Genomic DNA, 15,006 nt, shown 5'->3' with positions numbered 1-15,006 from the left:
CCTTTTTTTAAATAAATAAATGAATAAAAAGTCTAGCTGGGCAATGGTGGCACACGCCCTTAATCCCAGCACTCGGGAAGCAGAGGCAGGTGGATCTCTGTGAGTTCGAGGCCAGCCTGGTCTACAGAGTGAGTTCCAAGGACAGCTAGGGCTACACAGAGAAACCCTGTCTCGAAAAACCAAATTTAAAAAAAGGTCTTATTTACTATGTAAGCACGCTTTGCCCGCATGAATTTGTGAGCACCACGGTTGTCAGATGCTCATGGACACCAGGAGTGCGCCTTGAATCCTCTGCTAGTGGATGGAGTTCCAGGTGGCTGAACTAATGCTGGCAGCTGAGCCAGGGTCCCTTCCACAGCCATAGTCTGCACTCTGAACTGATGGGCCGGCTCTCCAGCCCTCTGTCTTCATTTTTAGTCTCAGACTAAGACACATCACCGTTTCTATCTTAGCATCACAACTATAGTTGTTCTCATCCGATGTAGGCCAGGGATCATCAGGCCCACTGCTCAACATACAGGAGTATGGGGGACCCCAAATCATCAGCAGCACTGCAAAGCCCTACCTCAGCTTATAAGTAGCATTATAGAATTCCTGCAAGATACCTTTAGAAACCATTTTATTTATGAGGCTGGCCCTCAGACTCATGATCCTCCTGACTTTCATGTGCCTCGTTCTAGGATTCGAGCTATGTACTATGCCTTGATGAGACATTTTTTTCAATTATAATTTCCCTAATAAATCTTAGTAGTAGGTGTATTCGAATTCAACACAAATTCTAAAAAGTATGTAGGAAGATAAATACTGCTAGCTTTAACAGACAGAAGATGCTGTGACTCGGGAAGATTTAAGACTGGAGCCCGCCATCCTAACTGTCCTCAATGAAAAGGAGAAAACCGGAAAAGACCACGCTGCCTGCCCCAACTAGTTTCCTTTGACCTTTCAAGCTCAGTGAAATGGTTTTCTCTCCTGCTGCTTGTCCAGCAGGGCCTCACGCTTCCCCCATGCCATTATCTTGCAGTAATGCCTCATTTTCTTCTGGGCATTGTTCTTCCGGGTTCTCCATTGCTTCTGTCTGCGGACTGTACTCCTGCAATCCTGACGCCTCAACAAATTCAGAAAAGGTCAGGGAGTCAGACTTCACTCCACTGTGACCCTTTTGCTCTAAGAATAAGCCGATATTGTCCCTGTAGGGAAGGCTGATACTGCGGCTGAACAGTGGCTCTTCGATTCCTAGAAGCTCTCGAGTATGACGAGATATTGTCTGAAATGAAAGCATAATATTTTTAGTGGGACTAACTTGGAAATACAAAGCTTTATTCAGTGTTTCCATGTCTCTTGAATACTAATTACTTAAATTATTTCAGTGAGAGAACAGAGTGATGAAAAGTCAGCAGCAGCCTTACTAAACTGGCCTAATAAAACTAATTTTTTTTCCAAGACAGGGTTTGCCGTGCAGCCCTGGCTGTTCTGGAACTCGATATGTAGACCAGGCTGGTCTCAAACTCAGATCCTCCTGCCTCTGCCTGCTGAGGGCTGGGATTAAAGATGCCCAGCTAAAACTAAATTCTTAAGTGCCGAATCCTCTCAAGTGTTGGAATTGCATGTGTGAGCCACACTCAGCCTTCCATTTATGAAATGTTTTGGAAAAGACAGAATTAACAGGGACAAAGAGATGATTGTCAAGAATCAGGGTGTAAAGATGTGCCGACAGTGATGGGGATCCAGAAGAAGTCTGAATTCAAGGGAACTGTTCTATATGGGTCTCTAAGCATTTATTAACATCCACAGACTTGCACACAACAAAGAATGACCTTACTGTATCAAACTTTGAAAAGTGTTGGGTGAATAGGATGAAATATAGGTGAGGGCAATTACAAACTTCAGGTATAATTACTCTGAAGTGGGTAGAAAGGAAAGAGGCTAATATAAATTATTTTAGCTTTGGAGAATAGTGCTTTGTATAGATACTGTGTCTTTTTTCAATGATTTATTATATATATATATGAGTGCTCTATCTGCATGTACAACTTTATGTGAGAATCGGACACCAGATCCCATTATAGATCATTGTGAGCCACCATGTGGTTGCTGGGAATTGAACTCAGGTCCTCTGGAGGAGCAGCCAGTGCTCTTAACTGCTGAGCCATCTCTCCAGCCCAATACTGTAAGTCTTAAAGACAAAAATAAATGTACACAAACATTGCACTTTATTTGGTAAAATTGTCTTTTAAAGGGACACATGCTTATATATGGAAAAGCCAGGCTTCTTACTGTCATAGATTAAAAATAAGCAATAGGGCTTGGAGCTATGAAGGCAGGAAAGGCTAGAACAAACCTACACCATAAAGAGTCAGAGAGGTCAGTATGTGTATATTATCTCAAATATAGGTAGATATCAAAATAGACGTCTGTGTAATGGGTCTGAGGCTACTTGGGAGAATGACACTTCAGTAGCAGCGTGCATGACCAGTGCCCACACTAAATATTCTCTGATAAAAATAACCAGGGCTTTGTGGAGACATGGTTAATGCTAGGGCAGCAAGAAGGGAAATGCAAAATGAGCCTGAAGTTTCCTGCAGTCCTAAAAAGTAAGGAGACACTTAATGGGGGAGGAGAGAACATGTTAAAAGAAGACAAGACTCAGTCTAAACACGCACCCAGTTATCAAAGATGGGAATTTTTTGAGCAACAAAGCAAATAACGATAGCACTGAGTTGTTATCCAAACAAAACTGACCATGAATCCAAACTGATATAGATGACGAGATGGATTTTTTAAGTGAGGGAAAAGGAACTGTAGGAGACTTTCCTATGGAAGAATTCCAACCAAACACAGAAGGAATGAAGGAAAGAAAAATCATCATTAAAGTAACATAGTAATAACTGCGCAGGCAGCATCTTATGATAAATGATAAAATCAGTGGACAAAGTCCTAAGGAGGAGCAGGACATTTACACAGCTTCAAATCACAATATTTTTGCCAACGTATTTGTCATTGTAGTGGCTTTACTATGAGTCTATACATTTTCAGTATTCCTCTGTCCAGGAGGTGGAGCTTAATTCTCTTCCCCGTGAATGCAAGCTAGACTTTGTACTCCATTTCTAAAAGCAGAATATACAGGGAACAGTGGCTCTGCATAGAGAAAGCCTGGCTGACACCATCTTCAAGTGGTGTTTTCATGTTTCCAATAATAAACCCTTGACACCATGTCCCCAAATCTTAGGATGCATGGCCTCTGTGATAAGAACTCAGGGCCTACCCACCCACAATTTTAGTTTCATACGAGAAAGATTAGAGAACTAAAACTGAAGGAAATTCACAAAATAACTGATCACTAACTGTTCAGTTAGAAGTTCCCCTTGGCCTCACTTCCCTGTATTCCAAATCCTTCCCTTCTCAGAAAGCCTGCCAAGTGGCTTCTCCCTGGAGCTGCTCAATACTGCGCCTAGAGGGTATTTAAGCTCCAGTCCCTAGACCTGCCATGTGATTTTTCCTCCTTCCTCCCCTGCCTCACTTCTAGGGGGCTTGAGAGTCACCTGAGAGTGCTTGGCTCCTTAAACCTGGACTTTTAATTCGGCTTGATCTGGCTTATTGCATCAGCGGAGAAACCCACTACCAGGGATCCAAAAATATTTCTCATCTGGTGCAGAAACCCAGGATCCCCTGCCAAGCCTTGGCTGCACCAGGGCAAGCCTGATTCGTTTCTTGAGCAAAGACAGACAGTCTTTGCTCCAGAGAACCTTTGTGTGAGGAGATGTCCTTCCCAAAGGCTATCCCCCAATGTCCACTGTTCAACCTCAGGCTATCCTTGGGGATGCCTCACCCTAGTCTTTGGTCTCTGGCATGCGCTTAGAAATGGGCAGTGCTGAGTCTAAACCCAATCCTCAGTCACCCCTGGGGTGGCTGCTGCAAAATTTATTCAAGTTGGGGCTGTCTCACAATATACAATACATGGTTTGAGCTCCCTCACCAGGGTTTTTGGACTCTGCACTCAGCCCCTCCCCCTCCCTGTTCATCTGTCTATTCCTATGGTTTCTTACATGTTTCTTTATACTGTAAACTCTTATTTCAGGATTTTTAAGTTGCTCATCTGACATGATTTAACGTCTAAATGATTGGTAACAATGTCTGTTTCCCACAGAAAGTTCTGTTTGTCTTGCTGTTGTTATGAAAGTCTTGTCTATTTTATATGTATGTATGTATCTGTGCCTGTATGTTTTCTTGTGGACATGGGAGCCACACAGAATTACTTCAGGCTCAGTTGGATGTGTGAATGGATGTGGCCACTGTGTGTTTCTGACTGGCCTTGGATGCCTGAGTTTATATGTTCTGTGTTTCTTGGTAATAGCTCAATTGCTATTACAACTAGATGCCTGGGCTCAGAATTTGCCTCTGGGATTTTCTGGCCCTGAATCTGATGTGGTAACAGAGAAAGTTATTTTATGCTGTTCTACCTAATTAAAAAAAAAAGCTAAGGAATTGTGTATGGTTAAAAAATCTGTAACAAAAAGTTAGCTTAAACCTTGTAACTCCAAACTGGAACTGCTCAGAGAAACCACACACGGTCCGTCACCACCTCAGCTAAGCACAGCCACATGGGCAGCCACCATTTTGAACAAGGATGGAGAAGAGAGAGGTCATATGACTTCACCACCATCTTAAATAAAGGTGACCTTATGGAGTGGGCCCACCAAGGAGACACTGGATCTCCATGTTTTGTATTATGATAGATTTCTACATGATAATTCCTGTCCTGCCCTAAAACCAAGGTTTATGAAAGATAGGATTTCAAACAATGCTGTTTTACTGAGGTATTAAAGCTGCACCTCCATGCATTCATGTACAGGGCTATCTCTTGCTGGCAGCCAGATTTTGTAATGAAAGAACAATCCCCTTGGTATTGATTTTTGAAACACTGAATTGTTTACACTGTGAAAACTGGGTTTTGCCTTCTGGGGATACTAAAGTGCTTATACCTAACAGATAATGATCCCCTGATCCTCAAACACTCCAGAGATCTGAGAATATAGCATTTAATAAAAAAGCTTCCCATGATAGAGACGTGCCAGCTCTTGGAAAGGACCCTGTATCTCCTCCAAGGAAGATGGATGGCCGCAGAAGAACTTCCACCTGGAGCTTGCTTTAAATGTAGCAAAGCCAGCCACAGAGCTGAAAACTGCCTTGAGCTGTAACTGCTAAGACCCTGTCCAGACTGTGGACAAGGAGGACATTGGGGAATTGATTGCCCCACTTTGCCAAGACAAGGTAGGCCGGTCTCCCCAAATTCCTACTTTCCAGGGAAATCTGTCAGGTCTTCTGGGCTTGGCAGCTGAAGACTGACACTGCCTTGGCACTTCTGTCCCCAACGACCACGGAGAAACCTGGGATGGCTGCACAGGTAGCCGGAAAGCTGTCTCACTTCCGCTTACTCTGGTGAAATTTATCCTTCTCAGATCTGATGGTGTTTGATGACTGGGGTACTGATAGATTGACAGTTTAACAGTTCTCCCCCCCCCCCACCACCCAAGGCTACAACCACCATGGCAGCTTATTAATTCATTAGTTAAGTTTCCTGTTGAAAATACAGTTTTGCCTTGTTTACAGGCTTCATAGTGAAGGATAAACAGGCTTCAGATGTAACTTCCCACTTGAGGTATGTAAAGATGTTTCAGAACTCCATCCCCTTTCTATGCTATTGTTACATTGGAACTCTAGAGGTTCAGAATTTTAGCAGTGATAATTGTGGTTTTGATAAACTGATAGAGCACTGACTGAGTTCTTAAATTTCTGTGGATTTTATTGGTCCTAGCTTTTAGGACTGCATAGAGGCTTTTTCAGCGTTACTGTGTCGTCTCCATCCACATAAGGCAAAAGGCTGTTCAAATGCCAACTCCTCAAAAACAGGTTAGCATTAAAGAGGGTATGGAAGCCTGAAGGTGTGTTCAACTCTGTTCTTCCTCCCCGCTCCTCAGCCTCCTTCCCTCCCCTTCCTTCACTCGTTCAACCTCTTTTGTTAGTAAATTTCCTCTGGTTGTTTTCTAAGTACAGACTTAAAGATGTGTTTCATCGGCTAAAACCAGGCCCTAGGAAAAATGTTTATGCCTTCTAACCCAAAGCCATAGCCTTTTACTACGACACCAAGATGTAAATCTGTTCCAGCTTTTTACAGGTACCTGCAGGTTTCTGCAGAAAGAGTTCTGCTACTGTATCAAGAAATCTGGCCTGGCAGAAACTAATATCAGTCTCTAGAGCCCCTCTTGGACTCCACCCATCTTCAAGCCTGTATTTTACAGGTCCAGTTCTTCCTACAGACGAGTGTCAAGACTAACCCACAGGGGGCCCTCCAGAATGTCAGCCCCTGCACCAGCTCTAAGTACACCAACCAGGCAACTGGCAGGTTGACTTCATCCACATGCCTACTCATAAGAAGCTCCGTTATTTCTTAACTCTTGTTGACACCTTTATAGGATGGATGGAGGCACTCCCCATCTCCAGGGAAAGAGGAGATATGATGACTCAGGTACTCCTGGAACACATCATCCCCCAATTTGGCATGCCATCCCCCTCCAAGCTCCAGGGACATCAGTGCTGGCACCACCTCTCCAAGCTCAAGCAGGCACCTATCTAGGATGAATGGTCTGTCCAGCAACTGGGACCCTCCACCCTCTGGTTTTTCAAAATGTCCCAATGTAGTGCATATCTGCTCTTGCGTCTGGCTCACCACCCTTGTCTCTTCTGTACAACCAGGGCACATCTCTGTTCCATTCTTTCTGGCAGTCTTCACTCGCCCCATGGCTAGCCCTGTTCAGAGGGCCAGTGTTAATAACCTATTTTTTCTCCTAGCAACTTGCCTTCTCCCTTCCTCAAGAAACAGATCCCTGAGGTCTCCAGGATGGCAGTTAACCGAGTGCTTCTTCACCCACACCTCCCACTGAGCATGAGCTCATTGACTCCCTCTCCCCAAGTTGTCCCATGTCAGTAGGAAGTAGCCAGACTTGAACCAGTGCCCATATATTCAAGAAGGTTGGGATGTTCAGTTGGAAGCTCCCCTTGACCTCACTCCCCCCCATTCCAAACCCGGCCCTTCTCAGAAAGTCCACCAAGTGGCAGCTCCTCCCCCGGAGCTGCTCAAGACAGCGCCTCCAGGGTGTTTAAGCTCCGGTCCCCAGACCTGCCTTGAGATGTCTCCTCTTCCTCCTCCTTCTCACTTCTGGGGGGCTTGAGAGTCACCTGAGAGTGCTTGGCTCCTTAAACCTAGACTTTTGATTTGGCTCTATCTGGGTTATTGTGTTGGCAGAGAAACCCATACAAAAATACTTACCAATAACCTTCAAAAGCTTCAAGGTTATGAAAAATAGATCAGAAAAATATCTCATACTGGATGAGACCAGCTAAAGTACAACATACTAAAGCGAAAGTACATAAAGTACATCAAGATTAGATCTTAAAAGGAAAATTAGTGTGAACAACTGCAGAATTTGAATAAGATCGGTTATTTAATAAACACACACCATGATTGCATAAGATGTTGGCATCAGAAGCTGGTTTAGGCGTATGTGCAGCTGGAAAGATGAGTCGGCAGTTACAGAATCAGAGCTGAGTTTCCAGCAGCCACATCAGAGGCTCAGGCCGGGCCTGTAACTCTAGCTCTGGGGACCCAAAGCCTCTGGCCTCTAAGGGCACACACACTTGTGTGTGCACATACTTATAAATAAAACAAAATCCTTTCAAAAATGAGTATAAGAAGGAAAGGGCTGAGGAGATGAGGCAGCAGTCTTGCTGCTCCTCCAGCACCCATGTGGGGTGCCTCACCCCACCTGTAATTCCAGCTCCAGGAGATCTGGTGCTTCCTTCTGACCTTCACAGGCAAACCCCACACAGACACAGACACAGACACACAGACACAGACACACAGACACAGACACACAGACACACACACACAGACACACACAGACACACACACACACACACACAGACACACACACACAGACACACACAGAGACACACACAGACACAGACACACACACACACACACACACACACACACACACACACACGAGGTAAAAAGAAATCTTTAAAAAAATGTAAAAAAGAGCACCCTTTGTTCTTCCAGAGGATCCTAGTTTGTATCCCGTTACCCATGTCCTGTGGCTCTCAATCACCTGAAACTCTAACTCCAGGCACTTAGGTGCCCTTTTCTGGCTCCTGTGGTCACCTGTTCCTTCCCCGACACTAGGCCTACCTTACACACACACATACACACACACACACACACACACACACACACACACACACACACACGCATGATACTACCAAACTCTTTTGTAAAACCAAGTGTACAAATTAAAAATTCTTTTAAAATGAAAAAAGTGTTTGTCTAGTGACAGTTACTGATATGTTTCTGTGAGTCTGTGCGACATAACTGGTTGGCTGCTGAGACAGCATGACATTTATAAGGCTCTGTTTTGACTGACTGATTGTCATGACACAGGGTCTCCTTATAAGAGCCAATCTTAGTTTAAACTCTGTGCATCCCAGGCTGGCCTCGAACTCATCAACAGCCTGCCTTACTTAGACTCCCCAGTGCGGGAATTACAGGCATGAACTACCATGCCTGATTATAGCCATTCACAATTACTGGTTCAAGGCTACACTTTAGAATCATAAATAATTCATTCTAAATAAGCAATTCACTTATATTATTCTCCAAATATTCGTCACAGAGTTCATATATTTTGAGATTCTTTTTTTCTTATTGGTCAATACTGGGGATTGAACCCAGGGCTCCACAGATGTTCTACTGTACACTTCCCTTTTCATTTTGTTTTGAGGCAGGGTCTCACTAAGTCACCTGGGCTGGCTTTGAGCACGAGATCCTCCTGCCTCAGCCTTCTGAGTAGCTGGGAAGGTATGTCCCACCACATCTTTCTTGGTGAATCATTTTCCAAGAGAGAGGACAGAAGCAAGTGAGCTGTTCTTTTGTCTAACCTATCCTCAGAATAAACAAGACTGACTGACGTAAGCGCTGCGCTGAGGGGAACCGTGGATGTATTGGTTGCTGTAATCACAGTGCTGGAATTCCAAGGGCTTCATGTTAGGGCTGGAAGTATAGCTTAGTGGTAGGTGACTGCTTAGCATGCCCAAGGCCTGGAGTCCATATTCCCAGCCCTGCAAAACCAAACCAACCAAGCAAGAAAAAGCAGGTCTGTCTGTTAGTAAGGAGGTTGGCTATAGCCGACCATTCATGCCGGCTGTGGTAGACAACGCTTAAAATCCTAACACTTGTGAAAGGAAGGCAGAGGATTACTGCGAGTTACAGGATAGCCTGGGCTACACAGTGAGTCCCAGGCCAGCCCAGACACTGTCTCAAAAAAGGAAAACTCTTCAAAAATAAAAAAAAATTAATGTATGGTTCCTAGGAAGTTAATGTGTGTCTTAGTCTGAGGTTGGCTCCTTGGTGTATTCCCAAGTGTCAAGTAAACTTTATGCAACTACTGAATGACTTGAGTTTTATGTTACTCTAGTAACCTCAAGGAGAAGCCACATTTTCCTGATGACTTACATAAGTATGCCAAAGGTGGCTTATTAAAACTTCTTCAGATATAAGGATTCCCAGTAGGTTCCTCATTTACTTTTGAGGATTTCATTAGATTTTTAAGACCTCTTGTTTCTTACACAGCAGAAAAACTATGATCAGGATTTTGACTATACCCCATGGTATTATTCCTTTGGAATTAGAATGTCAAGTGAGTAACTTGACTTTGGTGGACTCTTAAAAATGTTTTCTTATGATGAAGAGCTGAAATTCTTGGTACTTAATGTTGTAGGGCTTTGGTTACCAGTAAAGCCTCAGGAGTCAGATGCTGGGGTGAAAGCCTGCCAGCTCAGAGAGGCAGAGAAAGCACCTGGCTGACCTTCCTCCTCTGACGATGTCCCAGAAAGAGATCTTTCTTCTATACCATCTCAAACGAAACTCCTCAAACTGAATGTCCCTCCCATCTACTTCCTGTGCATCTATTTTTCTGTCCTCCTGACTCCCTCTTACTTTCTATGTTTTTTTTTCCCCCTGTCAACTGGTTGCTTGCTCTGCCTCTTAACCTCTGGCTGACTTTATTTAATCCTGTTCACAATACTCAAGCAGAAAGCTCTTGGATTAAAGGTGTGTGCTAGGGCTGAACCACACCACAACTAGAAACAGGTTTTTTTTCCAGTAAATAGCACAATCTCGGGGTTCACAGTGTGATCAAATATCCTGCAACAGAATTCAGTACACTTTAAGTAGATGCTGGCGTCTTTTACGACAAAAAGAGCAGGAGTTTGATCTTGCAGCTCTTGGCAGCCATGTGCAGGCATGGTTAGAAACGCCATATATGTTAAATGAGCTTCTCTGTGTTATGTACATGGAAGTTTGTGGCAATTAGAATATACATTCAGAGAAGCAGAAAATGAATCCCAGAAGCATTTACATTCTGATCTTAAGCTTATCTGAATGGTCTTTTGCAAGTTGCTTTACCTCTGTGGGACTCACTTTTCTCTTCTGAGGATTAATCCATGTGTATAGTGCTTACTATACAGTAAGTACTAAGCAAAGTACAACAATTAGCTGAATGAATTAGTGTAATGTTCAGGTAGGATTCCATGTTTTAATTGTTCAGGCTTTCTAATTAGAAAGACTTGACTATTAACAAGTGTACTTTTCTGATTTACAGAATAATATGGTTCTAAGACTTGATAAAGAATTGTAGGGAACATATTCCAGAATCTTTCATTTTTAATTAACTAAAAAATCTGGAGAGTTGTTTTAGTCAGTGTTCTATTCCTGTGAAGAGACACCAAGATCATAGCAACTCTTATAAAAGAAAACATTTAGCCGGGCGGTGATGGTGCACATCTTTAGTCCCAGCACTCAGGAGGCAGAGGTAGGCAGATCTCTGAATGTGAGGCCAGCCTGGTCTACAGAGTGAGTTCCAGGACAAGTCAGGGCTATACAGAGAAACCCTATTTCAAAAACTCAAAACAAAGCAAAACAAAAAGAAAGCATTTAATTGGGGGCTGGCTTACAGTTCAGAGGTTTAGTCTATTATGGTCATGGTGGGAAGCATGGCAGCATGCAGGGAGAGATGGTGCTGGAGAGGTAGCTGAGAGTTCTACACCCAGATCTACAGGCATCAGGCAGAGAGACAGACACTGGGTTTGGCTTGAGCTTTTGAAACCTCAAAGCCCATCCCCAGTGACACACTTCCTCTTACAAGGCCACACCACCTAATCCTTCTCAAATAATACCACTCCCTAATGACTAAGCATTCAAATATATGAGCCTATTGGGGGCCACTATTATTCAAACCATACAATAGTGGAGACTAGGAACTTATCTTTAAAAAACAACTGAATCTGAGCTGGGTGGTGGTGTTGCACACCTTTAATCCCAGCACTTGGAAGGCAGAGGCAGATGGACCTCTGACGTTAGAGGTAGGAGATTTCTGAAGTTCAAAGCCAGTCTGATCTACAGAGCAAGTTCCAGGACAGCCAGAGCTATGTGGAGAAACCCTGTCTTGAAAAACAAAATAAACATATGAAACCTAAGAAATTATTTTGTTCCAAATATATAGTCTTCATTTCAAAAGACCCCTTTAAAAAATCAAATCTAATTCTGAAGACCATTTTTAGAAGCTACTGCAGAAGAACATTTACGGGCTTCCTATACCAAACAGACTCTGGAGTCTGGAGATCGAGGATGAAGAAAACCAGACAGCGTAAACGACACAGGAGCAAGTGATAATTCTTACCTTTGTTGGGGTCAAAACAGAGGGAGGAAGCAGCCGCTGTAAGCCCGAGGGACGAGAGCATGACCACACCATGGACCAAAACGGGGTAAGGAGAATGGTCTGGGGCAGATGGTAGGTAGCACGGTCCTAGTACTCTCCAAAAGGAACCCTAATAAGCAGCTCACCTTCATGTCTTCAAAATCAGTTATCCCCATCTGAGGCAGGTTGCAGCAGTTGACGTGGATGAGCTTCTGACCATTGATGAAGTTGGCAGTAAAACACTCCTGTCAATGCAAGAACAGTACTTAAACATGTACTACTGCAGCTGGAGGAAAAGAGGGGCAAGACCACATCTTCAAAAAAACCATACAAGTGTCGGGTGACATTTCATGCTGTGGCTTCAATCTGCCTTTGCATGTTGTGACTAATTTTTCTTCCTGTGATTTTTTTTTTTTGGGGCGGGGGTGGGGGGGCAGGGCTAAGGAAAGGTATCGCTCTCCAGCCCAGGCTGACCTGGAGCTCAGTTGATAACCCAGGCTGGCCTCCAACCGGTGGTGATCTGCCTGTCTCTTGTCTCCTGAGTGCTAGGATGACAGACCTGAGTCAACCATGCTCAGTCTCAAGGACATTTTTAGGTACAAAAGGCTTCAGATCCTGTGTTTTGTGGCAACCTAATGCCATAGTTGGCATTAATAAGTTAAGAAGCATACATTATTTTTGATAAAACCAATTTGGGCTGATAGCTAACATGCATTAATACTCTTAAGCACTCATGGTACATATGACATATTTGGGCAGATAGGATTAACAGTACAAACTTGGGGTAAGGGAGTTGCCACTGAGACATCTTGACAAAAGTGCAGAAAGGCCTGGTTTTGCCTAAATGTATTAAAAAATATAGATTTCTATGAAAAGAAGATTATGCATTTTTTACCTTTATTCAAGGAATGAAGAGAATTGAGATGAATAGGAAAATCAAATATAACCTTTTCTTCAGAAATACTATATATGTATATATGTATATCTATCAGTTATAGGCTAAACAAGCTCGTTTAATATGTGCTAATGAACTGGGTTCAGTCTTCACCACCACACAAACAAGACAGAAAAAGACACACACACACTCTCCAAATTTACTTCTCCCGCAGTCCAGGACATCTCTGCATTTGTAGTGAAAAAGAGGCACGAGAACACGTCAGTATAGAGGGAGAAGATGGGACTGGAGGATGTGCCTTCAAAAAGCGTTGTTTTTGTGTACCTTGTATTGAGGGAAGCCTAGCTCACTAATCCACTCTGCAACCCTCTCTGGGCTCCACTTAAGGTGTTCAAATTTTAGGCTAATATTTTTGTTGGTCTTGGGCTCTTTAAGTCCCATTTTCTCCAACCCCTGGGAAAATTCAACTTTCTTTTCACTAGCTGAATCTCTCAGTTCCATCCGAGACTCCGAAGCAGGAATGGTTGGAAATGGTTCACTGGTATCAGCCTGAGGCTCTTTGAGGCGTTCATGAGATTCATCATCTGTACCAGCTGATTCAACACTTTCTCTGGGAGATCCTATCATATACTCATGTTTAGCCTTGTTAGTTCCTTTTTCTGACATCTTTTTGTGATGTTCAGAGAATATTAGCTCATCCTTGCCTACAGGATACCTAAGTTTGCTTGGTTCTGGCTGTGACTTCTCTTGAACTTCTGGTTTGGTCTTCTGTGGTGGCACTTGACCTGTGTCCTCAGTTGATTTTATTAGTTTCTCCTTTGGAAATTCTGCTTCAGTCTGTTCTTGTAGTACTGGGCCCTTTTCCTTTCTTGACTCTACTGATGTTCTCTTTGATTGAGACTTCTGACTTGATTTTCTCGGCTTTTCCTTCTGACCTGTTGGTTCCCTCTCCTCTGATGGCTCTAGAACTTTCTCCTCAACTGACTTCTCTTGTGTCTCCCCTTGAACATCTGGTTTTACCTCTTCTGATGTTGCTTCGTCAACTGGAGTTTCAGAAAGCTCGAGTTTGATTTCTTCCAGTAGGTCTGGAATCTTTGCCTCAACAGATATTCTTCGTGTTTTCTTTGGAACTTCTGGTGTTGCCTTTTCTGGTAGCTCTAGACTTGCTTCATCAACTGGAGTTTCAGAAAGGCCCAGTGTGAGTTCTTCCAATGGCTCTGGAAGAACTTTCTCTTCAATTGACTGTCTTGGTTTCTCGTCTGGGGATTTTGGCTCAACTTGCTCAGGCTGCTCTGTGCCTATCTGCTCTGTGGACTTTATTGGAATCTCTTCTGGAGGCCGAATATCTGCTTCCTCAGTAGATGGTCTTAGCGTCTGGTCTGGAAACTCTGGTTTAGTCACCTCAGGTGGCTCTGACTTTTCTTGTATCTGCTCTGTAATCTCTGACTTGGTGATCTTTGGTGGAGGAAGGTCTTCCTCTTCAACCGATTTTCTCGGTTTTTCACTTGGAAAGTCTGGTGTGTTCTGCCCGGGACCTCTTTCTTTGTCTCCCTCCCTAAGCAACTGCTCTGGAACGTTCTGCTGCCCAGTGTCTTCTGATAACTCACTGCTCGCTGCCTCTGGAACCTTGGTTTCTGCTGGTAGCTGTGTATCTGTTTCTGTAGGCGGTTCTGTGGGTACATCTACTGAAACCTCTGGTGGTTGTAGGTCTGGCTCCTCGTGTTTTTCACCCATGGGAACCTCCAAATCCTCTCCTGCTCCCCACGATGTCTCTAACTTCAACACTTGAGTTGTCTCTGGTTCAGCTTGGCTAGGTAGGTCCATGTTGGTCTCCTTGGGAATTTCTTCTTCGGGCGTCCTGTCTGGCTCTAGCGGTACGTTTTCTGTACGGTCTGGCTTCCTCTCTTCAAAGTCATCTTCCTTAGTCTTTACTTCCCCTGGCTCTTGGTCTACCTCCGGGAGCAGCTCAGGGTTTACCCCTGCCGCGGTGTCCGATTTAGCATTATGTACTTCATGAGATTTAGTTCTTTTAGGCTGCAGCTTCAGGCTTTCATCTGGGCCAGAATCATAATCTTCTGGGACTTCAGCCATTACGCCGTCAGTTGAAGCGCCCAAGGCCTCCTAGCAACCTCAACTTCCGACAGCGTCTCTATGGATACCACGATTTCCGGCTTGGGTCTTCCTGAATCTTCCCGAGATTTTTGTCGAGCCTTGCAAGGGCTGGCCGTGAAAAAAACAGGCGATCAAAAAAGCACGTAGTAATCCCCCCTCCGTCCCCCCTGCGCGTCCACGTCGCCAGCTTCC

The 15,006-nt window shown here is 44.0% G+C and overlaps 2 protein-coding genes across 3 annotated transcripts in view; one reads left to right on the top strand and one right to left on the bottom strand.

Annotated features, from left to right (window-relative positions):
* Positions 1 to 602: 602 nt before the first annotated feature.
* On the bottom strand, positions 603 to 15,001 carry Samd15 (sterile alpha motif domain containing 15). 2 transcript variants are annotated; one of them, XM_059252906.1, is made up of 3 exons: positions 13,723 to 15,001; positions 11,954 to 12,052; positions 603 to 1,264 (listed from the first exon to the last, which is right to left on the bottom strand). In XM_059252906.1, the coding sequence occupies exons 1-3, from the start codon at positions 14,791 to 14,793 to the stop codon at positions 992 to 994; spliced, it is 1,443 nt and encodes a 480-aa protein (XP_059108889.1). In that variant the 5' UTR covers positions 14,794 to 15,001; the 3' UTR covers positions 603 to 991. The 2 variants fall into 2 exon arrangements, with proteins under 2 accessions (XP_059108889.1, XP_059108888.1); XM_059252905.1 differs by having other exon boundaries at positions 13,027 to 14,985.
* The window catches only part of Tmed8 (transmembrane p24 trafficking protein family member 8), a 31,809-nt gene continuing 31,080 nt past the window's right edge, over positions 14,278 to 15,006 (top strand). The window contains exon 1 of the mRNA XM_059252908.1: positions 14,278 to 14,516. The gene's annotated coding sequence lies outside the window, so the exon portion shown is untranslated. The remainder of the gene's footprint in view (positions 14,517 to 15,006) is intronic.

This window comes from Peromyscus eremicus, unplaced genomic scaffold (assembly GCF_949786415.1).
Source record: "Peromyscus eremicus unplaced genomic scaffold, PerEre_H2_v1 PerEre#2#unplaced_483, whole genome shotgun sequence".
Taxonomy (NCBI): domain Eukaryota; kingdom Metazoa; phylum Chordata; class Mammalia; order Rodentia; family Cricetidae; genus Peromyscus; species Peromyscus eremicus.
This window is presented reverse-complemented; position numbering and strand designations above follow the sequence as displayed.